Source organism: Rhinolophus ferrumequinum, chromosome 8 (genome assembly GCF_004115265.2).
Source record: "Rhinolophus ferrumequinum isolate MPI-CBG mRhiFer1 chromosome 8, mRhiFer1_v1.p, whole genome shotgun sequence".
NCBI lineage: Eukaryota > Metazoa > Chordata > Mammalia > Chiroptera > Rhinolophidae > Rhinolophus > Rhinolophus ferrumequinum.
This window is the reverse complement of record NC_046291.1, coordinates 29,304,618-29,329,002: the sequence shown is the minus strand read 5'-3', so window position 1 is coordinate 29,329,002 and position 24,385 is coordinate 29,304,618. Positions and strand designations below refer to the sequence as shown.

Genomic DNA, 24,385 nt, shown 5'->3' with positions numbered 1-24,385 from the left:
ATTGAAACTGAAAGTTATCAGAAAAGCAAACTACGCTAAGAAAAAACACCAAGTCTAAATTCATAAGCTAGAGTCATTGCAGAAAAAATGGGAGAGGTCCAGCTATATCTGAAAGATATCTGTGCAAAAAATCGGTTTGGCCAGAGAGAAGAGAACCGCCAGGAGTGGTCGCAGATAATAGTAACAATCATTGTGTCTTTTTGAGGGTTTCATTTCAAGGCAGGAGTAAAGTCTAGCCGCTAGCATTTCCCAAATTCCACATGCCTGAGGCAGACAGACACCGACATAGCTCCGCATTTTTCTCAAGGTAAAATATATCATACAAGTGAATTAAAAAAATAATAATAGCGAAGTTTCCCTCTTTTAGATCTTTGCTCAATCTAGAAGCGGAAAAACTCGTTTAGTGCCGTAAGAAATCTCGCGATATTTTGGTGGTCTCCTGTGGCGGGAAGTTTGCGGAAGTGACGCCCTGCTATGCGGCACGTCATCCGTCGGAAGTGAGGTCGCATCCCAGGAGCGTTGGAGAAGGAGCCGCGGGTTTACACGTTCTGCACACAGTGCAGGGTGGAACCTTTAGGCGGCGTGTCTGATTCTTTGCTGGAAGGCGTGCGCGTTTTGGCTTGGCCAGCCGCGGCCTTGCAGTCCTAGGGGAGGGCCACAAATTTGGTCTTTTTCCACTCGTATAGGAGCTGGCGGCGGGCCGCGCAGCACCTTGACCCGGCCTCACCATGTTAGTGCTGTTTGAAACGTCCGTCGGCTACGCCATCTTTAAGGTAGGTGGGAGATTAAGTCGTTGGAGGGGAAGGTGGGTGTTGGGCAGGCGAAGAGCAGGAAAGACCTCAGGAGAGAACGACACTGCTCAGAATAGCGTGGGTGCCTTTTATGTCCCACTGTTGTGAAGGGGAAGGCTTTGGGCCAGGGAGGCGCGTGTTTCGGTGAACACGTGGTCCCGCCGTTTGGGGTGCCGAGTTCTGGGTTAGAGGATTTGGCTCGGTTAGAAAGGTGGGCAGGAACCGTATTAGATTTTACAGGTTATGCTAAGCAGTTTTATTTTGAGTGTTCTGAAAATGACAAAGGTATTAGGAAGAGGAATGATCCACTTTGTCTTTTAATAAAGTTGCTGTGCTGTGTGGAGAATAGATTCCTATAGGGCAAGATAGGAATCAAGGATATTTTTGCATTAATCTAGACAAAATAAAATTACTTGGATTAAGGTTGGTTTGAAGAAATATCGGGAGAATTTTAAGGGTAGAACTGATGGGATTGGTCGATGGATTGTGTGTGGATTTTTGGTTTACGTAAGTGGGTGCGTGATGATAAGGAAGAGAAGAGTAACAGGTTGTTGGGTTTAAGAGGGAGGCTAAAAAGTTCCAGTCAGTGCCATGTGAGGCTTGCGATGTCTATTAGACTTGGAAATGCAATCGTCATTTCCAGTTTGAAGCCTAGAGGAGAAATCTGGGCTGGTAATAATCAAATTGAGTAGGTTGTTTTCTAGGGAAAGTTGAAGTTAAAGAGTTCATCAGCATAGAAATGTTTGAACAACGGGCCATTTGAATAGTGGGATGCTACGGAATTGAAATGTTAGGAAGAATGAGGTAAATTGAGTGCAATCCACGTGTCAGGCACTCTTCTGAGCTCTATAAATATATGAATACAGCAGTGAAAAACAAATGTTTCATATATAAAACAAACAAAAAAAGCTAGGTAAGATTGGTATAGTATGATTCTAGTTGTGAATCAAAAACTATGTCGCGTGAGTGTAGAAAGTCTGGAAAGGTACATACCAAAATGTTGATTTGATTTGGGAGAGCTTTTCACTTTTTATTCTCCAAGTTTCTCCTTTGACATTTGAAAATATATATACATTCTTGTTTTTATTTATTTTTCAATTACATTTGATACTCAGTATTATATTAGTTTCAGGTGTGCAGCATAGTAGTTAGACATTTATATAATTTATGAAGCAATCCCCCCTATTAATCTAGTCTCCACCTGGCACTATACATACTGTGTTTCCTCGAAAATAAGACCTAGCCAGACAATCAGCTCTAATGCGTCTTTTGGAGCAAAAATTAATATAAGACCTGATATTATATTATATTATAAGGGTCTTATAGTAAAATAAAACCGGGAACTTTAAAAATAGTAAAATAAGACCGGGTTCTATTTTTGATTTTTTGTTTTTTGTTTTTTGTTTTTGGGAACCTCCATACTGTTTTCCATAGTGGCTGCACCAATTTGGCAGTCCCACCATCAGTTTATGAGGGTTCCATGTTCTCCGCATCCTCACCAGAAAGTATACTTCTATTTGCACTTATTACATTAAGTACTTATTATTTTTAAGAAAACTAATAAAATAGTAATTAACCGAAAGCTGGCTTTGCTTATTTTTCCTCTCATTGGAGTTGTCTGTGATTGCACTATTATTCACTGCTGATTTGAGTGAAGCTAATAGAATCTTTTGAAAGCAACTTGGTAGCATCTGTCAATATAAGATTTGCATATCCTATATGACTAACTCCACTTCAGTAGTTCTATAGACATGCAACATATATGCATACAAAAATGTTTTCTGAAGGATGAGGAAAAATTATAAATAACAAATATTTAATAATAAAGGCACAAAGTGATGGTATATTCACACCCTGCAATTCTAGGTTGTTAAAACCTAGAATTACATCCATGATATGCTAAGTGTGTAGTATGATTACTAAAAGTGCATAAATAAAATCAGAGTCAGAAAGTTTTGAAGAATATATCCCTAAGTATTAATGACTCTTTCATCGATTAAAAGTGCACCTTTTTTCCCTTTGCATTTTTAATTTTCTTACTTGAGGATGTGTCTTACAATTGATAATATAGGATAGGATATCCATATTTTATGTTGACAGATGCTACCAAATTACCTTCAAGAGATCATTGGTTTCATTAAATTGAGAGTGAATAAAAGTTATTTCTCTATACCCTCAACGGTACGCTATGTGATAAGTCAAATGCTCAAATATTAGGGTAGGATCAATCCTAAAATCCATATTTCTCTATATTTAATATCCCTGAAATTAGGATATCTTAAAATTGTTGACGGGTCAGTTTAATTAATAGTGTAAAATAATGACATATTTTTGAAAGTGTTCTAAAGAAAGCTTTTTGATGTTGTATGAGTGTGATCTTTTTTGAAGGGGTTAATGTCTCCTTAAAAATAGAAAAGTTTTCAACAAAGACCCCCAACTAGATCTGAATTCGTCTAGCTATTAAATGTTCTATAATACTGTTTCATTATTTCAGATAGAAAAGTAACTTCCACCACCCTTATTCTAAATGTACAGTTGTACTTGAGCCATTGATTTGACCAAGAATTTGTGCTGGGTACAAACACTGGGGCAGTATTTCAGAGAGAATTACAGCTTCTACCATCCTCATTTTACACGTACAGTTATACTTGAAGAATGTAGCTATATATACATGCCTAAACTGGGTCGTTTAAACAAAATTAATATTTAAATATTTATTACAGGTTTTGAATGAGAAAAAACTTCAAGAGGTTGATAGTTTGTGGAAAGAATTTGAAACTCCAGAGAAAGCAAATAAAATGTAAGTCATCTTGAAACTAAGAATTTAGATGTTCTTTTTACATTTTTCCCGGATTCATATGTTATATTCATAACATTTTGTTTTGAAATCTATTTCAGGAATAATATTGATATGAGCCTAATTAATAGGTTACTTGTTTGGAGCGTAGGTTATCCCAACTAATTTCTATTCGTTGCAGACTAAATTGGACAGCACCACAATATTACTGTTTTGTAAGATATTTGAAAACAGAAGTTGATTGTGAATTACATATAAATTTCTGTTAAAGGTAATACTTGTCAAAAGCGTGGGCAACTGATCGATTTAACTTTTAGTTTCTCTAAGTTAGTGATATCTAATATTTTTTAACTTAATTTGCAGTTTATTTATGCTTTCTGACTTCTACCTCTTAGCTTCTTCTAGAGTAATAACTAGGTAGTAAATCACTAGAAAGGTATACGTGAATTCCCCAAGGACTCTGGATGCGTATAATGTTGATGCCCCACGCAAGGAATGAGTGGTGGGGGAGAGCGCTAGAGTTCACTTTCCCTCAAGGGAGATACACGATGGCTCTTTCACCCTCTGGGAATCGCCTATTGGAATAGCCCATTTGGTGAGTGTGATCCTAGGAAGGACCTCATTGAGCTCTTGATACATTATGGATAATTTGTGTTATGTCCTTGGGTCACTTGAGAATTCATCCGCTGGTGCTAATAAAAACTTGCAAGAATAGAAGGAAACTACTTATAAGCTTGCTAAAAAGTTTTGAACCCAAAGAAATGTCATACGAAACAATTAGAGAAACAAAATACAGAATCGCAGCATTTGTAGTGGCAAAAACCCAAAATTTGAAATAATTCAAATGTCCATGAATAATGGAATCGTTGAATAAATTATTCATCTGCAGATCTCTTGTTCTGGAGAGAGGTCCGTGATATACTGAGAAAACCATGCTCCAGAGTGTATATAGTGTGATCCCATTTTTGCTGTGTGTTCTTCTACATCTATATATGCATTTACGCAAGTACAGAGAGATAAGAACACATGCCACCTCAAAGGGTACAAATGGGGGTGGGGTAATGCGAAATAAGATGAAATTATTACTTTTTCTTTAGATCTTTGTTGTTAAATGTGTATTTAAGGGCCCATCGGGGTGTTCTCTGACCAGGTAAGAAAACTTTGCTTAAGGTAACAGTATTTTAGACAGAATTGAAGACTGGTTTTCCTTTTTAAAGGGCTGTATGCTTCAACTGGCTGAGTTAACTTGATTCATTGTTGTCAATGATGTATTCTTGTTGGAACTGAAGCTAAGTGATCGCACACAAATATTCGTCACTACCACTGAGACGGCAATGAATTAAATGTGTGTATTTGTTTCGATATAAAATGATGTTACCCTGCACATAATGTATGGGGAAGAAGGGAATAAAATAAGAGTGACAGGAATGAGATCTGACAATAAACTATTGTTAATGGCATTTGTATGGGATGGGCAAATCAAATGTCGTGAGATTCCTGACCTAAGATGGACTCTTAAACCGTTTCTTAGGCCACTTCTACCGTATGCTGTATAGTAAAAGGCATCTCTGTGCCTGGTTATGCATCTCAAGCTTCAGAGTGTTTCTTGTGATTTGGATGGGGTAGCAAGCCTCTCTGCTACTGTTCTATGCTTCCTTCAATACCTAGTCTTTTCTATAATAGTCCAAACATTATTAACCTAACATTTAGAGAAACTGGTTCTTTTATGAAGAATATATAATTTTTCGCCCTGATACCCAATGACAGGAAAGTTTCTTTTATTGGTGTATGCTTTAGAAGCAGTCTAACACCGTTTTTTAAATATGTGGCTTTTGCAGAAATCAGTATGCCCCCATAACATTTTTTTTTTCTTTAATTCTAGAGTAAAGCTAAAACATTTTGAGAAATTTCAGGATACAGCAGAAGCATTAGCAGGTAAAGTCAAAGACTACCTTTCTGTTTTTAATCTTGGCAGTTTGTTATTATTAAAAAGTTTGCTTCAGTTGCTTGAGTTAACCTTATTCAATGTTGTCAATGATGCATTCTTTTTGGAACTGAATTTTAGTGATCTAACATATTCGTCACTACCACTGAGACAACATTGAGTTAGCTTTTTTCACCATAGGGCTGGTTTTTCCCCCATGTGATGAGAGCTGAGAAGTGGTTAAGTTGATCTCCCTGTGGAAACCAGCAGCATAATGCTAAAGCACAATTCAGTAAAAGCTGTTCTACAAGGGACCAAGGTAATGTGGTCAAGCACACAGCTCTGATCATTTTCATCCAAGGGTAAAGTTGAGAATAGCCAGGATTCATAGTTGAAATATTAATAAAACAGCTCATCAGCGGTGCATTTTAGCTTATTACAAGTTTTAGGAATACTCATACAGGTTTGTGCGTGTGTGTTTTTTTAACATAAAAGCAACAGGCAGAGGAGTTACGTAAAGGGGGCATGATTTTTAATGATTTAGAAGAATGGATGACTCATATCCTCCAACTAGTCCTTATGGTGGGATAATAGTAATAAGGTTTGTTAACTAGGCTTGGCTTCAGTAGGCAGTTGGATTTTTTTTGATGTTGGGGAAAACAAGACCAGATATCAAACCTTAATCATAAATTTTCAGTTGCTTAAATTCTATATCAAATCAGCCAATTACTTGGTATAATTTGAAAATGAAGGGCCATATGGAAGAATGTGGCTTAAAATTAGGCAAGAATTTGACAGACCCAAATAATTTTATCAGCCATAGGAGAAGGGATAGTTTTCTTGTAAAAATTAGGAATTGTATTTTATTATTAATGGGCCACCTCAACGTTGGCAAAGAGATAAGAAGGAAGACCCAACAATGGGCCAATTTTTAAAAATAGCTCTAGGTTTGCTTCATCCGTCAGTAATTAAAGCCTCATCATAGAGCCATAAAGCACAACTATTGCATTTTTTTTTTTTTTTTTTTTTTTTGTAATTTTTGTCTGGAGACTTTTAAAGGATAATTCTGTTAATCACAGCTTTAAAATTAAATACGGGTAGAATTTTGGTAAAATCCCAAGGAAGATTGTGTTACCTATTCTCCAGCTCTGGGGCTCATTGTTCACATAGACTGATTTGAACAGCTCCTGGAGTTGTAAAGTGCTACAGCCCTGATCCCAGGTGGCTTCTTGAATTGCTTTTTGGTATATTTCTGACCAGTCCTTATTAAACTATTAAATGTACAAGTCCCACGTCTACCAAAACATGAAGAAGGTTTTTACTATAGCTAATACATCGATCACACAGTGATTGTCAGATTTTGTGCTCACCACTCCAAAATTATTGAATCCTTGAAACAATCCTGTAAGGTAGATAATAGTATCACTATTTTACAGGTGATAAAACTGAGGCTCGAGAGGTATCTCATTTTCCTACCAAGCTTTTGGTATATTCCTTAAAATAATGTAAGATAAATAAGTGAAATGCCATACAGGTGAGAACCCTCTGATCCTCTCCCTCTGCCTCTAAGTTCATGAGGGCAGAGACTGTGTTGTTTATTGTTAAATTCTTAGATTCTAGCACATATATACATATTTTGGAGTAAATGAATGAAAGTAGTGAACTCTGTCAATAATCTTATCATAGAAACTTCTGCGATGCCTTTTCCCATCTATTTTTTACCAAAAAATTGAACGTTACCTTATTAAGAGAACAGAGTCTTTCCTGGAAATTAACCTCCTACTGCGTTTATAGGGCAATTTTGACATGACGGAACCAAAGCTCAGTGGCTGTACATGCCAGAGTATGCATTTTAAACTGTATAGCCTAAGAAAGAGTCTGATGGGGTGTGATGTCAAGAATTTATATTGGTCCCAGAAGTTCAAATATGCCATTTGCATGGAGAGGTTTATTTTTACTCTTGGTCGAACTTTCAAGTTACAAGTTTTTCAAATAGCCACAGTAAAATTTGGGCTAGCCTACATTTGGATAAGTGGGAAACTACTGGGGGCTGGTCAGCAGTGTCCAGTAGAAAAAATAAGTCAAAAAAAGACTCAGCTTCCCTTTATCCCTGTCACCGTCTCTGTATACCGTCTTTTAAAAATACACGTGAACAGTAATTAACAGACTTTTGATAAAGGGGAGATAAATGTTTGTAAATGTTAGAATAGATCTAGGGTAGACAGTTTTACTTTTAAGAAATTTTAAATAAAGGAGAACACGAGGTTAAAGTACAAAAATAGATATGGAAGATTGAAAACTAGGAGCAGGAAGTTGAATACAGGTGTTTAATTATGAAAGATTAAGAAGTTTTAAGAAAAAATACAACTCTTAATAGAAAGGTGCATTACAAGGAGTCAATGTTGTACAAAGTGTACAAGGTTAAAACCCAGCAAAAATAGCTTGAATCTTAGCTCCTTAGAGTGTGGAGACCTCTCTGGGAGCTGTGTGGTAGCCAGGCGGTCTTTGCACCTTTCATCTTCACAGATAACAGATAAAATGGAGTTGTAATTCAGATGGATGGAGATGTAGTCAGGAGGAAAGACCAAACACCCAGCTGATCAAACGCTTGGCCTTAGAAGTCATGATAGACTTCATTCCCGCCACTCATACTTTAAATTCAGCTAAAACCCAAACAAATAGAATTGTTAATCCAGGTGGGTCCAGAAAATCTTAAGTGTAGGATGAAGCAAGGGTGAGGATTATAAGTAGCAGATTTAGAACTTGTGCAAATGAAAACAGTCCCAAAATTGAATAGGTTGTGTTTGGTAGGAAGTTCCCTCACTGGAGGTTTACACGCATAGGCCTGATGACTCCTCTGGGTCAAGGATTAGCGAGATAAAACCGCACTCGGTTGTGCTTGCACTGCAGCACTCCAGAATGAATACACTTCTTATTACCAGATTCTTGACAGGATTTTAGGTTATTTCACAATCCAGAGCATCAGGCCAGTCTGGGTGGGTGTTCCCCCCACCTCTCCCAATTCCCAAGTAGATTGTTTCTAGCATTTTATGATTCTAGCTCTCAGTTCATGTGGCGTAGGGATGCTGGATCTGCTTTAACTCCTGGTCTGGAGTGGAAATCAGGGTGGCAAGATTAGATGATATTATGAAATGTGTAATTTGTAAACCATTTTTACATTTATCATTTCATTGCAGAAGTAATGTTAAATTCAGCCCTTTTGAAAGGAAATGTTTATTTTGCTTTATTTTAAAAATTTAAATAAGATCTTAAGCTCTTACAGTTAAAAATTTGAGAATTAACTCTTGTTTTCCTTTTTCCTGAAAAGCATTCACCGCTCTGATGGAGGGCAAAATCAATAAGCAGCTGAAGAAAGTTCTGAAGAAAATAGTAAAAGAAGCCCATGAGCCCCTGGCTGTAGCTGATGCTAAACTAGGAGGAGTCATAAAGGTGAAGTTAAGATTTTCTTTCATGCCTGCTAATAAGAACTCAGCATAGTGACTGCATAGCCCAGCCTTTGTAATGAGTTGTTTATCATAAGTTCTCATACTTGATCTTTTTTCCCTAGGCTAGATAATTGATTTCCAATGTGATTATCAGGACTAAGCATACATATGTTTATTGTAGAAAATACAAATACACCAAAAAGTGATTTAAAAAAATAGCTTTGTCTCCTAGAGATGATCTGTTAACACTTTATGTATATCCTGCCATATTTTTGTTTTAACCTCATTTTTTTTTCCAACATAAATGGGGTCATGACATTTCTTTTTTAGTGTGTGTGTTTATTAGGAAATTTTAGTAGGGAGTAGATTGCTAGAAATTAAACATGAAGGGAAAGTGGAAGGAAAGTGGAAAAATACGCCTTTAAACATGAAATGTAGAACAATTTGAGAGCCAGTGGTGACAGTTTGATTTTTGATTCTTGAAGTAAGGATTATATTATGTTGTAGGTTTTTTAGGTAGGAAAGCCCTAAAGCGATTTGAGGGTTTTTCAAGTAGGATTTAAAATTTAAGAAGTTTGTTTAAATAGATTGTTTCTAATACTATCAGGTAATGTAGTTTCCTGTGATGGTGTCAATCTCTTACCTTCATCCTTTGAAGTGCCCACAAATGTTAGTTTATATTTTTCTGTTAAACATTAACTTTTAGTATAATAAACATACACACAGAAAACAAATTGCTGAATAGTGGGTTTGAGTATCTTTAAATTTTTCTTTAAAAATATCTTACACTATTAATCATATATATCCTAAATATCTGATTTTTAAACATGATGCAATATGTACATTGTTGTGTGCCTATCATTATATGCATTTGATGAACTGGATATTTGTATGAAAGTATTGCAAATACATTGCAGTGGGACAAAAAAGCAGGTGTGGGGAACAAAATTTATTGTGTGAAAACTTAAACTGTACTTATGAAGATTTATATATGTGTGTATTTATACACGTATGTATTTGGAAGTACTTAAGGGATTCAAACAATTATTTATCTGTAGCGAAAGGGCCTACTACCCAGAATTTTGCTTTTTATTCAGTTCCCCTTCTCTATAGTACTGCTGATTAAAATCTGTGTGTATTACCTTCCTAATTTTAACAAGAAGCTAAATGTAACAGTAAAAGATCTCTCAAACCAACAAGAAAGAACTAAACTACTAGGTTAAACTGTATCTTTTTACAGCTTTTGATTCATGTAGACACACTGTTTCCCAGAAAACTTAACACCAGCTTTGATTTCCACCATTGAGGCGTTGTCCCCACAAACACTAGAAACTGCTTTTTATGAAATTGAGAAATGTGTGTATTTAATTCAGTGCTATCTGAATATTTAATGATTACAGGAAACTTATTTCTTTATTTAACACAAATGTTCTTGTTTTTATAGGAAAAGCTGAATCTCAGTTGCATCCATAGTCCTCTTGTTAATGAACTTATGAGAGGAATTCGTTCACAGATGGATGGATTAATCCCTGGGGTAGAGCCACGCGAAATGGCAGCTATGTGTCTTGGATTGGCACACAGGTGAGATTTACTGAAAATAAAATCAGCTTTTTTTTTTTTTAACTTTATTTATTTGTGTTTTTCCAGGACCCATTAGCTCCAAGTCAAGTAGTTGTTTCAATCTAGTTGTGGAGGGTGCAGCTCACAGTGGCCCATGTGGGGATCAAACTGGCAACGTTGTTGTTAAGAGTACCACGCTCTAGCCAACTGAGCTAACCGGCTGCCCCAAGTCAGCTTAGTTTTTAATAAACAATTACATAGCACTGTTCTAAGCATGTTATACATACTAATTTAATTCTTGTAACAATCAGTAGTAGTAGTACCCTCATTGTACAGCTGAGGAAGCTAATGCCCAAAGTCAATATAGCCAGTAAGTAAGGAGGCCAGGATTTGAATCCAGGCATTCTGACTCCATTGCCTGGACTCTAAACCTCACCATAGGCATTTTCTACCCCTCTAATGTCGGATCCCACAATTCTTGGGCTTTCTTTTTTTCTCTATTCTCTGCTAAATCATTTGCTACTCCATCTACTTCGCATGTCCCCATATTTTCTCATCTGCCATGATCTCTTATAGTGAGAGAGACTTGCTTGTTTTGCTCTGATTTTTGTGGCATTTTTATAATTCAAAGAGAAGCACACTGACCTATCATGTTTAATCAGAGGTCTATTAGATTAGAACAGGCATTTCTTCTATACTGTAGTTGTGTTTCTGAAAAGCTTGACATTATGTGAAGTTGCACTAAATCAATAGCTTATGAAGAAAAAAATAAGATTAAGGGTAAACTACTCAAAACCTATGCAACTTTGTAACCAGAGCACTATCAAAAACAACCGTAGTGGGGTGGGCTGGTGGCTCAGATGATTAGAGGGTGAGCTCTGGGCAGCAGGCTGCCGGTTTGATTCCCACATGGGCCAGCAAGCTGCGCCCTCCGCAGCTAGAATGAAGTCAGTGAGCTGCCGCTCAGCTCCCAGGTGGCCAGATGGCTCAGTTGGTTGGGGCGCAGGCTCTCAACCACCAAGTTGCCGGTTCGACTCCTTGACTCCTGCAAGGGATGGTGGGCTGCGCCCCCTGCAACTAACAGCTGGCAACTGGACCTGGAGCTGAGCTGCGCTCAGTAGCTCCACAACTAAAGATTGAAAGGACAACAACTTGACTTGGAAAAGTCCCGGAAATACACACCGTTCCCCAGTAAAGTCCTGTTCCCCTTCCCCAATTAAAAAAAAAAAAACCTAAAAAATGTTAATACAGTAAAAACAATGTGTTAAATTTATATTAAAAGATACTACGTTAAACAGGTCTGTGTGTTTGAACAAAAAATATTGAGCATAGATTGATGGAGAATTAAAGCTCTGCTAACTTAGACAAGCAAAATGCATAAATGTCTGGAAGAACTTGGTAATAAGCTTTTCTAAGGGAACAAATAGCTAAACTGGGTCAAGATTCAAACTTGTGATGAATTGGCATTGTGGACAACAGTGGTAGGCAATCAGGTATCTCTTAAGAGGACATTTGGTTATGTGTAGACATTTTTGGTTGTAACGGGGATATCATACAATGCACAGAGTAGTCCCCCACAACAAAGACTGTCAGGTCCATGATGTTAATAGTGCCAAGATTAAGAAACCCTTGTATACAGTATTATTCCTTCACGGCTTTCTGTTTTCAAGTGTTGCAGTGCTGTATTTTTTCATACCTGCTGGTATAAAGCATTAATATGTTGCAAAAATCATCTGTGAACCAACATGACCTGCACTACGCGGCATTATCCTAATTGTCATTCGTAAATTAATGTTACAGAACTGGAGGTTATAGCAGAACAGATGTATTATTTCTTGTTAAATGTGTATTTTCTGATCTTACATATTCTTCAACTGATTTTCCTATGTAGAAAAAATTTTTTAAATGTAGCTCTAAAGGAGGAATTTGGGTAGAGTTTCAGATGTTATATAAATGCAATGCTTTTTATAGATGCTGCCTTAGTAATTTGTGATTTTCTGCCTTCTCCTCAGCTTATCCCGATACAGATTGAAATTTAGCGCTGATAAAGTGGATACCATGATTGTTCAGGCAATTTGTAAGTATAGTACTGTGAAGTCTATTCTGTCTATTCCACGTGGTTTTTTCCTACTATTAAAACTGTAGTTTTTATAATTCTGTCTGTTGATGAAGAGAATGGAGATTAGCTAGAACTTTTAATAAGTAAGTAAAGCGAAAAATGCAGAATAGAAAAAGGGAAAACTACCCATAATTTGACTAGTTAGAGTAATGTGAATTGTACTATATAAATCAATTCATTTGTCTTTCCATGAAAAAAAAAATGCTAAAACCATGAGTGGGATCTGTATTGTGTTGTGTTTTGCTTTTTTCACTTACTTGGTTTTATAATATGTCATTGTCCCATATCATTAAGTGATGTGTTTTGTGGAGCTATTTTGTTTTGGTTTTGGTTTTTTTTTGAAACATCAGTCTTAAACAATTTCCAATTTTAAAAATCCCCTTAAATGGGATTTCTGGGTATATACCCAAAAGAATTGAAAGCAGTTATTCAAACAGATACTTATATACACCCTTGTTTATAATAGCATTAGTCACAATGGCCAAAAGGCAGAAACACCCATTAACAGATGAATGGATAAACAAAATGTGGTATATACATACAATGAAATATCCATTCTTAAAACAGAATGACAGTCTAATGCATGCTACAACATGAATGAATTTTTAACACATGCTAAGTGCAATAAGCCACACTCAAAAGGACAAATATTGTGTGATTCCTAGAATAGGTAAATTTAGAGACAGAAAGTAGAAGAGATTACTAGAGATTAGGGGGAGGTAGGAATGGGGAGGAGTTTGATGGATATAGAGCTTCAATTTATGATGGAAGAGTTTTAGAAATGGATAGTGGTAATGGTTGTACAACATTGTGAATGTACTTGAAGCCACTGAAATGTATACATTTAAAAATGGTTAAAGTTATAAATAAGTTCCTGTTTTTTGTTTTTTCATTGTAATCTGCTGCAGCCTTGTTGGATGACTTAGATAAAGAACTAAACAACTACATTATGCGGTGTAGAGAGTGGTATGGCTGGCATTTCCCCGAATTAGGAAAAATTATTTCAGATAATTTGACATACTGCAAGTGTTTACAGAAAGTTGGTGAGTAACTTTAAGGCATTGAAAATAATTTATTTGCATCCTAAAACAGGAGTTAAAATTTTTTCTTAACAAACTTCCCAGATTTTTTTACAATTTGCGTTGTTTTAGGAGTATACCTATAGCTATATCAATGTCTGTTACATTACAAAAACAAAATTAACTTAAACTTTGATTTTGATGGCCCATGCAATAGAACATGGCTCTAACTTGCTTTTTCTTAAACTGGCTTCTCACATTCACGTGAATGTGCCTCAGGGAATCCCCCATTAATAGGGACACCTATAGACTGGGGGATATCCTGAAATATACTAATAAGAATATCAAAAGTAATATTGCTATCTGTACTGTTAGTGTTATATTCTATACTAGTAATACAGTAATATTATTAGTAGAGGAACCTGACTATTATTACTGAATATGAGTTAGTTGGCTCACATTATATTATCACATTACCACCCCAACAATTCTTGGCCCAAGTTTCAGTATAATCTTAACTACAAATTATCTATCACAGTATTTCATGGGGTGGGTGGGTGGGTGTGTGTGTGTGTGTGTGTGTGTGTGTGTGTGTGTGTCTGGTTTTTTGGAGGGAGGTAGTGGGGAGAGATTTTAATCTCTATAATTAAGCCATTACATAAGGAAAATTACTAGGTGAAACTTGTTCACTTTTTGTTTTGTTTAGGCACCCTTTTTATTGGCTTATCTTTACTTTTAGTTTTGACTGTTTGGTGGATTTTATATAATTTGTTGGAGTGATTTTTTTTCATCCTCTGCAAACATTCTATAGGTGATAGGAAGAATTATGCCTCGGCTCAGCTTTCTGAATTACTGCCGGAAGAAGTTGAAGCCGAAGTCAAAGCAGCTGCAGAGATATCGATGGGAACAGAGGTTTCAGAAGAAGATATTTGCAACATTCTGCATCTCTGCACTCAGGTAAACTATATACATAGGGAAACTAGTTGTGGTACCAACTCTGTAACAATCATTTTCTGGTGGCAATGATGATTTTTAAACTTATTGTTCACCTGATAAATAAATATGAGGGTGTTCAGTCACTACCTCATCTGATGCCATCTTGATTTATTAATATATACTGAAAGGGGGAAATATATGCTAAAATGAAGTTATGAGTACTAGTTTATTTGTATTGTTGCATTGTCTGAATTATGAGTTACAAATCCATTAAGAAGGCAGAGAAGTATAGCTTGAGTTATGCATTTCTAACACGTTTGTAGCCTGTGGTGATATTTTTACTTCTCGTTCGGAGATAACTATACAAGAATCAGAGAGGATGACAAATGTCTACTCTTTGTAGGTTTTTTTGGTTTTCTTTTAAAGGAAGGCACAGCTCATAGTGGCCCATGCGAGGGTCAAACCGGCAACCTTGGTGCTACCAGCACCACACTCTAACCAACTGAGCTAACCAGCCAACCCTGAGGTTTTTAAAAAGAACAGCAATATTGGCTAACATTTTAGGCAGTGTATTGTGTTGTTTACATACATTATCTAATAAAATCTTCTCAACAACCCTTTTATAAGAACAGGTAAGGAATGATCAGTTTTCCCAGGGTTGCACAACTGCTCTACAATAATTTAGTTTTAGACTTGAATTTTATGCTATTTTTACTCTTAATCATTTATGAGTTACTTATTTTGTTTCTTATATTAGGTGATTGAAATCTCAGAATATAGAACCCAGCTCTATGAATATCTGCAAAATCGAATGATGGCCATTGCACCCAATGTTACAGTCATGGTTGGGGAATTAGTTGGAGCACGGCTTATTGCTCATGCAGGTGATAATTTTAATGTAATTTGTAAACATGGATAGAGTTGAGTTGTTTTCTAACTAGGATTTTTTAAAATCGTTAGCTGTAGTTATTAAAGAAACAAGTAGATGGTATATGAGTGAGGACGGAGGACCAAGTGTTCAATGATGATTTTTATTTGTATGCCTGATTCCTTTTGGATAATGAAGGCATCTTTAGTCACTACCTCTTCTGAGACACTTGTCCATTGTCAGAAGTTTGTTGTACTTAATTACAATAATCAGGTGAAAGTAGGAGGATGAAATCAGTTAATAATTTTATAATAAAAACTCATTAAAATTTGAATAGTTTTAAAAATCACAACAGTTGAGACAGTCATGTGCTGCTTAATGATGGGGGAGTGTTTTGAGAAATGCATTAGGCAATTTCATCATTGTGCAAACATCATAGAGATAGTATTGTCTATTATTCACCTAGCTATATGGTATACTGCTGTCGTATATGTGGTCTATTGACCAAAATGTCATGTGATGCATGATTCTATATACACTTGATTGAGAATCTGTTTTGCTATTGGATATACTATTTTATATTTTAATATAGTTGACATACAAAAATATTTTGAAAAGATTTATAATAAAACTTAATGCATGTGTATGGTGATATAATGATAACTGCTAAAAAATACTGTAAATTGCCTACTTGCAGATACAATGAGGTACTAGTTCATTAGATTACTGGAGACGTTGTAATAATTCATCACAGGTCTTAATATATCTACAGCAAAGTGTTTAGAATAGCTCCTTCATTGGTCAAATATGCCATTCAGATACCCTCGGTTGCAGGATTGGAATTATCTAGGCTGGTTTTGTTGTCTACATCCAAAATTTCATAGGTTAGCTAAACTTATAGAAGTGAGAGATGCAGGAATAAGCAGAAATGTATGTTTGTTGAATTTTAAACATGTATATCTAATGGTTTAGTGACCGCATTAATATTGGGGGTGTTTTCTGACGGAAAATCAATGTGACAAATCTAACAAAGCAATAATTTTGTATACCTAATTAGTGTACTTAATAAGCATATTTCCTCATTCATATGTTAACAGAGGTAAGTAAAGTGTGGAGTTTATCACTTAGTTCTCCTGTCAAGTTGTCTTAATAAGTTTCCATTACTTTGTATGGGTTTTTTTCATATCTAAAGCAACAGAATATTTGATATCCAAAGGACATCTCAAAAATAGGGGCTACATTGAGAGATGTCTGTAAATACATGTTTATATCCTGTGGTATGCTAATAGAATGTAAAATAGTAATACTTTTACTAAAATAAGTAAAATTGAATAAGCTTAATCTTCAGTTTGTCATACATATCACAAACCTTTGCTTTTGGTACTAATGGAATAATTACAAATGCTGAGGCATCAGGATTTTTAGGGAATTCCAAACTATAAAATCCTGTATTACATCAAATTTTTATTTACTCTGGTAGGTTTTGTGTTTAATGCTTGGAACTTTTCAAATACTTGAAAATGCATGCGTTGTAACTACTTCTTTTCTTTTGAAGGTTCTCTTTTGAATTTGGCCAAACATGCAGCTTCTACAGTTCAGATTCTTGGAGCAGAAAAGGCACTCTTCAGAGCTCTCAAGTCTAGACGAGATACCCCTAAGTATGGTCTCATTTATCATGCTTCACTTGTAGGCCAGACAAGTCCCAAACACAAAGGAAAGGTGAGTTACAGTTTTCATGAAGTAGGCTTTTTTTCCTCCAAACAATACATTTTCCACATGCTTTCTAGTATGCAATAAATCTTTTCTATTTTTTTCTCTTGAAATAGAGAATGATGACTTCTTTGAAAAGCATTTTGTATACTGAAAGAAATGGTTTGAAGAAAGTGTTATTGGTCCAGTTAAAGTATTTTCTTTCAGTGTGTTAGTATTTTCTTAGAATTTACCCTTTGGTGGGGTTGGGTGGGTGGCACATCAAAAGTATTCTTTGTGGCAGGAAACCAACTTAACATCAACATATATGAATTATAAAAAAATAATAGCTCTGCAATGTTGTCTCTATTTTACAGATGAGGAAACAGGCTTAAACAAGTTTAGGTACTTTCAAGTTTTTTTATAGGACACAATTGAACAGAAGACTAAAATTTCATAAAATTCAGAACAGAGTGATGGGAGAAATAAAGGGTTCAATAAAATAAAATGTTAATTAGCTTGAAAAGGGAACTATACTTTCTCTGGATGACCTCGTGGTGTAGAACTAACATCACTGAGTAGAAACTAAAGAAGGGCATTGGAAAAATAGTTTGAGCAAGTTTTAGACATGAACTACTAAAAGATCATTTCATCTATCAAAATGATGGCAGTATAACTTTAGCCATTATATTGTGGCAGAGATTCAAATGTAATATAGCTGGCTTGAGTTATATGATTCAAAATACTTTTGTAATTCCTGATTTTAAAAAAATCCTAGAGTGAATGTTTCTAACTTTCAGTTCTCTATTAGATTTCTCGAATGTTGGCAGCCAAAACTGTTTTGGCTATCCGGTATGATGCTTTTGGTGAAGACTCCAGTTCTGCAATGGGAGTTGAAAACAGAGCCAAATTAGAGGCCAGGTTGAGGACCTTGGAAGATAGAGGGGTAAGAAACACATTCTGCCTGTTGCAGAAATGTTACCTTTTAAAAATTAACTGATTATGAGTAGTTAATGTACTTACTCATTTCACCTGTTAAAACAACTTTATTTTATGATGCATTATAGTATGACTAATACATTCTTTTTGTTCCTGCTGTTAACAATTTCCCTTATATTTACAAAGAATTGATATATTAGAGTATATACTATAAAGAAATTGTCTAGAAAATTACTAATAATTTTTCTTTTCTCAGATAAGGAAAATAAGTGGAACAGGAAAGGCATTAGCAAAAGCGGAGAAATATGAACATAAAAGGTGAGTGTGTTTGGTGGGGGGTGCAGATGGGTAATCTCTGCTTATTTAAATGTTAATTGTTGGCAGCAGTTTTTTTTAGTATAAACCGAAGCGCTGCAATATTCCCCTATCTTTTTCTTTGCCATTTAGTTTTCTATATTCAGTTCTAGTTTTTAATCATATACACATAGCATATTTTTACATTATTATAATAAGTACATATATTTGTTTTGACTCAGTTCTTAATATTTAACTTATTTCCAAATATTGATAGTAAATATTTGTCATTCATGGTTCCTATATAGTATTCCATTTATCAAAAAGAAAGTTCATTCAGTGTTAATCTAACCTATGTTTTTTGAAAGAAAAAAGTCTGAAAATGGCTAGGAGGCATGATAGTATTCAGACCTACCATAAAATTACAATGCACATTTCTAGTTGTTATCAATAAATTCTACTTTTAGGAATCTTGTAATCCGTTAAGAGTTTTTTGGTTCACCTCCCCCACCCCCGTTGAAGCCATTGTTTCTCAGTCTAGTTGTGTAGGACATAGCTCCCTGGCCCACGCTGGTATTAAGAGTCTTGCACTCACCCTGGCTGAGGCAGTCAGTCACCAGTCGTCGGTCGGCCACTCACAGCAGCTCACACTGGCTGCCAGCCGCTCATGGTGGCACATGGTAGCCAGAGTGCTGCCGGTAGCCGGAGTGCTGCCGGCAGCAGCACTCAGCACCCTGTGGCAGCTTACCCCAACCTGCGCTGCTCACTGCAGCACAGCTCCAGGTAGAGCTGTTGTTCACAATCTTAGCTGTAGAGGGCACTGCTCACTGGACCATGTGGGAATCGAACCGGTAACCTTGGTGTTAGGAGTGCAGCACTCCAACCACCTGAGCTACCAAGCCGGCCCCCATTAAGAGTTTTAATAATAAATTTTATGCTATAAGTGGGCGGGGAGAGTAATATGTAGTGACGTAAATTATAAATATATTTACATATATTTAAATATACACATTCAGAAAAATGGTTTTCCTTTATTCTGGAAACAAACCATATGTATTCAGTGTGGGCATTAATGTTTTATATTTTGTGAGTTTTCTAAGTCTGATTTGTTCTGAGTTGACAAATGGTGGATCTTTGTTTCTTAAATTATAAATGTTTTTAACCTATAAAAGTTAAAACAGTCATGAACCTACAAGTCAGCTTAAAAAATAAGAAACAGAATATTCCTCAGCTGTTTTATACAATTTTTTAATGTTCCCGTGCATTATGCTATGACTTCAAACACATGTACTTAAAACACCAATTACGAGATTTAGTTTGCGTTTTAGGCACTAGGTACTTCAATTTTATTCTTTCTGCTATGTTAAAACAAACAATCATTGGATTTTAGGAATTCTATCCATACGTATCCCCGTTCCGCTGCCTTTTGGGATCTTATGATGAAGTCTCCTATATTAAACCTAATTGGGGTGATTTAGTTTTCATTGAATTACTTTATATTCTAAAACTTGAATTGGTTCAGTTTTTACTTTCTAGTATATTCCTTTGGTATAACGAGATTTTCTCCATTTTTCCTCTATGCTGAGTATTTTTCTGTGCCATAGTCACTACATTGGTTACTAAATGAGAATTCCTTTAGCTCACCACTTCTCTTGAAGTGTGATTGAGCTACCTGGAAGATATTAATACCTCTTTACCTTTGGAAACTATTAGTTTTCATAAACTGCCCCAAAGTCACTAAAATGAAATAGCATTTTATGTTTATGTATTATCTGATGTTAATTTCCTTTAAACCTTTTTAGAATTATTTTAATTGCAGATATTTGTAGGGATTTTCTAAAACTCTTTGGCTCTTTCAGTGAAGTGAAGACTTACGATCCTTCTGGTGACTCTACACTGCCAACGTGTTCTAAAAAACGTAAGATAGAACAGGTAGATAAAGAGGATGAAATAATTGAAAAGAAGGCCAAAAAAACCAAGGTTAACATTAAAGGTTAGTTTGAATTTTTTAAATGTCATTTATACGCTTATTCTTTAAGTACAGACTTCGTAAGTTTTGGGAAAGAACTTTGTTGTGCAACCACTCCATATTGAAAGCTAGTGCTGTTTTAATAAGCCATTGTGTTCTCTGGGGATAGTTAGGATATAATTTATCTGACTTCACAGAGGAATGTGAGAAGCATTTCTTTGACTATGTGGGAATACAATACATATTATACTAAATTTACCAAAACTTTAGTTTCCAGGCATGAACTGTTTTGAGAATCAGCTTAAAATAAAAGGAAAAAAGTTATGTCGTATCTAAATGAGTCACTGAGATATTTTTGTTACATAGTTAAGTGTAGAATTGATGCAGCAGTGGTGTTCTTTGTTTCTGTTATGTGGAATGCACTAGAGTGATCACATACTGGATAGTCTGCTATCATAGTAATATTTAAAAGGCGCTCTCCATTGAACTAGGCTGTCTTGCAAAGTTGGTAAGCAAGTATTCCCATTTAGTAGCTTGACCGGTGTTGAGTGCCTACCATAGTCTAGCAAGACAGGCATTTAAGCAATGACTGATTTAACATTTGGTTTCTAAGTAGCTCAGTGGTCAAAAGTGCACTATCAGCAAATGTGGACTCCTGCCCTAGATGAAGAAAACATTTCTTTAACTCCTATGCTGCTATTTATTGAGCTCCCTAAACCCATTAGTAGCATTTGAAAACATCAGATTTGTGTCTTCACTTGTATATCCAGTAAGCTTTTCAAACTTAACATTCATGTATCTTTGCCGCTCCCAGTCTGTTGCTCCACAATTTTCTCCATCCTATAAATGGCAATTCTAGTTACTTTGGCCTTTAACCTGAATCTTCTCTTTAACCCAAATCTACGCTGGCAGCAGATCCTTTTAACTATACTTTGAAAGTATATCCAGAATCTAACCACATGTCAAATCCACCACTTCTTCTTTTTTTTTTTTTTTTTTTTTTTTAAATTATTGGGGAAGGAGAACAGGACTTTATTGTGGAACAGTGTGTACTTCCAGGACTTTTTTTTTTTTTTTCCAAGTCAAGTTGTTGTCCTTTAATCTTAGTTGTGGAGGGTGCCGTTCAGCTTCAAGTTGTTGTCCTTTCAGTCTTAGTTGTGGAGGGCACAGTTCAGCTCCAGGTCCAGTTGCCGTTGCTAGTTGCAGGGGGCGCAGCCCACCATCCCTTGCGGGAGTCGATCCGGCTATGGTTAAGAGCCCAAGCTCCAACCAACTGAGCCGGCCGGGTCGCAGCTCAGTTCAGGGAGCCATGTTCAATCTTAGTTGCAGGGGGCGGAGCCCACCATCCCTTGCGGGACTCGAGGAATTGAACTGGCAACCTTGTGGTTGACAGCCCACTGGCCCATGTGGGAATCGAACCGACAGCCTTCAGAGTCAGGAGCATGGAGCTCTAACCGCCTGAGCCACCGGGCCGGCCCAAATCCACCACTTCTTAATGTAGTGGCTACAGTGGTCTTGTTATTCCTTAACTTGCCAACTCCTCCTTTCTCCCAAAATAACCATAGCATTTGTTTTTTTCTCTACCTGGAGTATTTTCCCTCAAGATACATACATCATTCACTTTCTTACCTCTTTGAGGTATTTGCCTGATTATCCTGTCTAAATGTCACATGCATCGCCCTCCTCAGTGTTTCTCTTCCTGCATTACTTTTATAGTTAACACTACTATGTAAAAATATTGTGCAGTGAGTGTATCATGTACTTTTTGTCTCTTGTGTCTTGCTGTATCTTCAACTGTTTAGATTAGGGCATGGCATATAGTAGGTACTAAATAAGTATTTGGTCAATGAATTTTTAATGATACCTACCTATTATTGAATCCTTGTTCAAATATGCCAAGCAGTGTGCTATGTATTCTGCATGTGTTATCTCATTAAATCCTAGTAATAGTCCAATAAGATAGACATTACTAAATTTTACAGATGAGGAAATTGAGTTTACATAGGTTAAATGACTTAACTCAGGGTCACAGAACAGATTGAATAAACCCAGGACTGTTAACTCCAGAGCATAAACTCTTAACCATTTCTGATATAAATGGACTACTCCCCAAAAAGCACTGAATTTGGAGATGAGGTGAGATGATCTGCTTTAATTCTAATTTCTTTGCATAGCCACATGATCATGAGAAATTTGCTTCTCTCTGAGCTTATAAATCACTTGTGAAGTTAATAGTATTGGCCTAGGTAAGTGTTAGAAGAACCTTTTTATTTATAAAATTATATAATAAACTTTGGATGGTTGATCAGAATGATAGGAAACAGCTAAGATTCCAAGGTTCTGGGCGGGGAGTGAGGTCTGGTACAATGTTAATTGTTGTATCTTTACACTAATCTTATTCAGTTGAAGAAGAAAAGGAAGAAGAAGAAGAAGTACTTGTGGTGGAAGAACAGGAGATATCTGTGAAGAAGAAGAAGAAAAAGGACAAGAAGAAACACATTAAGGAGGAACCGCTTTCTGAGGAAGAACCATGCACCAGCACAGCGGTTCCTGTATGTTTGTTTTTAATTACCAGTATTTTATTGCCATGGTCAGGGTCTCCATATTTTATTCTACTCTATCAGAAATGAGCGAGCAGTTTTTAAAAACTGGTTTTCTTGATGGGAAATTGAAAATAAAACGACAGTGTTGTATTTATATTATAAAATGCTATTTCCCAACCCTGTAGATCCTTACTACAAAATGTATTTGCTTTGAGTAGGAGAGAGAATATGATTTGCTACAGATCACTTTCATAAAGGTGATTTTTATATTTTAAATTTTTAATCTTTTCTCTCGAATCTGTTTTCAAGAGAAATATGTCTACTTTGCTTTTTATAAGGAAAAGTTATTACTCACCTGTACATTTACAGCTCTTTCAAAAGCACTCTTGGTTATTTTTCAGAGCCCAGAGAAAAAGAAGAAAAAGAAAAAAAAGAAAAATAATGAAGACTAATGGAAAGGAATCATAATTGAATCAACTGGATACATCATGCTAAAGATTCAGGAATATGCCTGAGATGCTCTCTAAAATAATTGAGGAAAGGTTGGATGAAAGTGACTATTCACCTATAGCTTTTCAAACCTACTTGTGTCTTGACATTGACTGTTAACTTTATTATATCATCATTTCTTAATCTTTGTTATACAAATAAAAATATTTTCTTTATATTTTAAGGCAGTTCTGTGATCTCTATATTTTAGGTAGAGAATCTGACCCTTTCTGTATTAAATAGCATTTGACAAATATTGTTTTGATAATTATATCAGAAAAGTGAGAGTTGTAAATCATTAATTTGAAAATTGGAATCTTGTTGGAATGTGTGGTGGTGAGCAATGCCTTTTGTAAGGCATTGATTAGGTGGACCAATTAAGAATCTCACTCTAATATGACTCTTGTCTTTTTGGGTTTTAATTTGTTCCTTTTCTCCTATCTTTCTGCCTCTGTTTATTTAAATCTGTGTTTTATGTTCAAAATTTTTAAATTAGGTGAGCAAAACATTTTGGCATTTCTTCAGAAAGAAAAAAATTGTGTCCTAACTTTATTTACTTGCTTGCAATTCTGAAAGGTGCAACAAACTAATTACGAAATCTAGACCCTGATTTGTTTCTAAAGTAATCTAAAAGGGACCTTTTGAAAAAGGTAATACAAACTCATAATAAAGAATGGGGGATAAAGGGAAAACAAGATGAGTAAAACTAGGTGTGAAGTGTAAACTAGGACATAGAACACCAAAGAGATCTTTATTTGTAACATGCCTGGTTGACAGTCATATAATCATGATAGTCACAACTTTCGTAGGACTTTCATGTGGCATCTCTGTGGGTGGTGGGCATCGTGCTAAATAAAGCCCAATTCAGTGAAACATTCAAAGGGTGGAGTAGTTAGAATGATAGCTTTGAGTTCCACCTCTGCTTTTCCTGTTACCTGGGCAAGTCAGCAATCCTTAACTTGTTTCTCATTTGTAAGTCAGAAATAATGGTCAAGTGTACCT

General features: G+C 35.8%; 1 protein-coding gene and 4 non-coding genes across 5 annotated transcripts; all 5 read left to right on the top strand.

Annotated features, from left to right (window-relative positions):
* The first annotated feature begins 503 nt into the window (after positions 1-503).
* Positions 504-23,567, top strand: NOP58 (NOP58 ribonucleoprotein). The gene is made up of 15 exons (XM_033112706.1): positions 504-773; positions 3,515-3,591; positions 5,471-5,523; positions 8,841-8,962; positions 10,403-10,539; positions 12,531-12,595; positions 13,546-13,680; positions 14,468-14,613; positions 15,350-15,476; positions 17,016-17,179; positions 17,961-18,095; positions 18,345-18,406; positions 20,242-20,375; positions 22,755-22,903; positions 23,296-23,567. The coding sequence occupies exons 1-15, from the start codon at positions 729-731 to the stop codon at positions 23,344-23,346; spliced, it is 1,602 nt and encodes a 533-aa protein (XP_032968597.1). The 5' UTR covers positions 504-728; the 3' UTR covers positions 23,347-23,567.
* Positions 4,839-4,927, top strand: LOC117026419 (small nucleolar RNA SNORD70). The gene has a single exon (XR_004423770.1). It is a non-coding gene; the product is annotated as a small nucleolar RNA SNORD70 (small nucleolar RNA).
* Positions 5,610-5,694, top strand: LOC117026420 (small nucleolar RNA SNORD70). The gene has a single exon (XR_004423771.1). It is a non-coding gene; the product is annotated as a small nucleolar RNA SNORD70 (small nucleolar RNA).
* Positions 14,671-14,756, top strand: LOC117026374 (small nucleolar RNA SNORD11B). The gene has a single exon (XR_004423733.1). It is a non-coding gene; the product is annotated as a small nucleolar RNA SNORD11B (small nucleolar RNA).
* On the top strand, positions 15,607-15,689 carry LOC117026426 (small nucleolar RNA SNORD11). Its single transcript, XR_004423775.1, has one exon. It is a non-coding gene; the product is annotated as a small nucleolar RNA SNORD11 (small nucleolar RNA).
* Positions 23,568-24,385: the final 818 nt, after the last annotated feature.

Coding starts and splice junctions, on each gene's coding strand:
- NOP58 (XM_033112706.1), top strand. CDS start 729: ATGTTAGTGCTGTTTGAAACGTCCGTCGGCTACGCCATCTTTAAG. Junction 3,592..5,470: donor CCAGAGAAAGCAAATAAAAT/GTAAGTCATCTT, acceptor CTTTAATTCTAG/AGTAAAGCTAAAACATTTTG. Junction 8,963..10,402: donor AACTAGGAGGAGTCATAAAG/GTGAAGTTAAGA, acceptor TTGTTTTTATAG/GAAAAGCTGAATCTCAGTTG.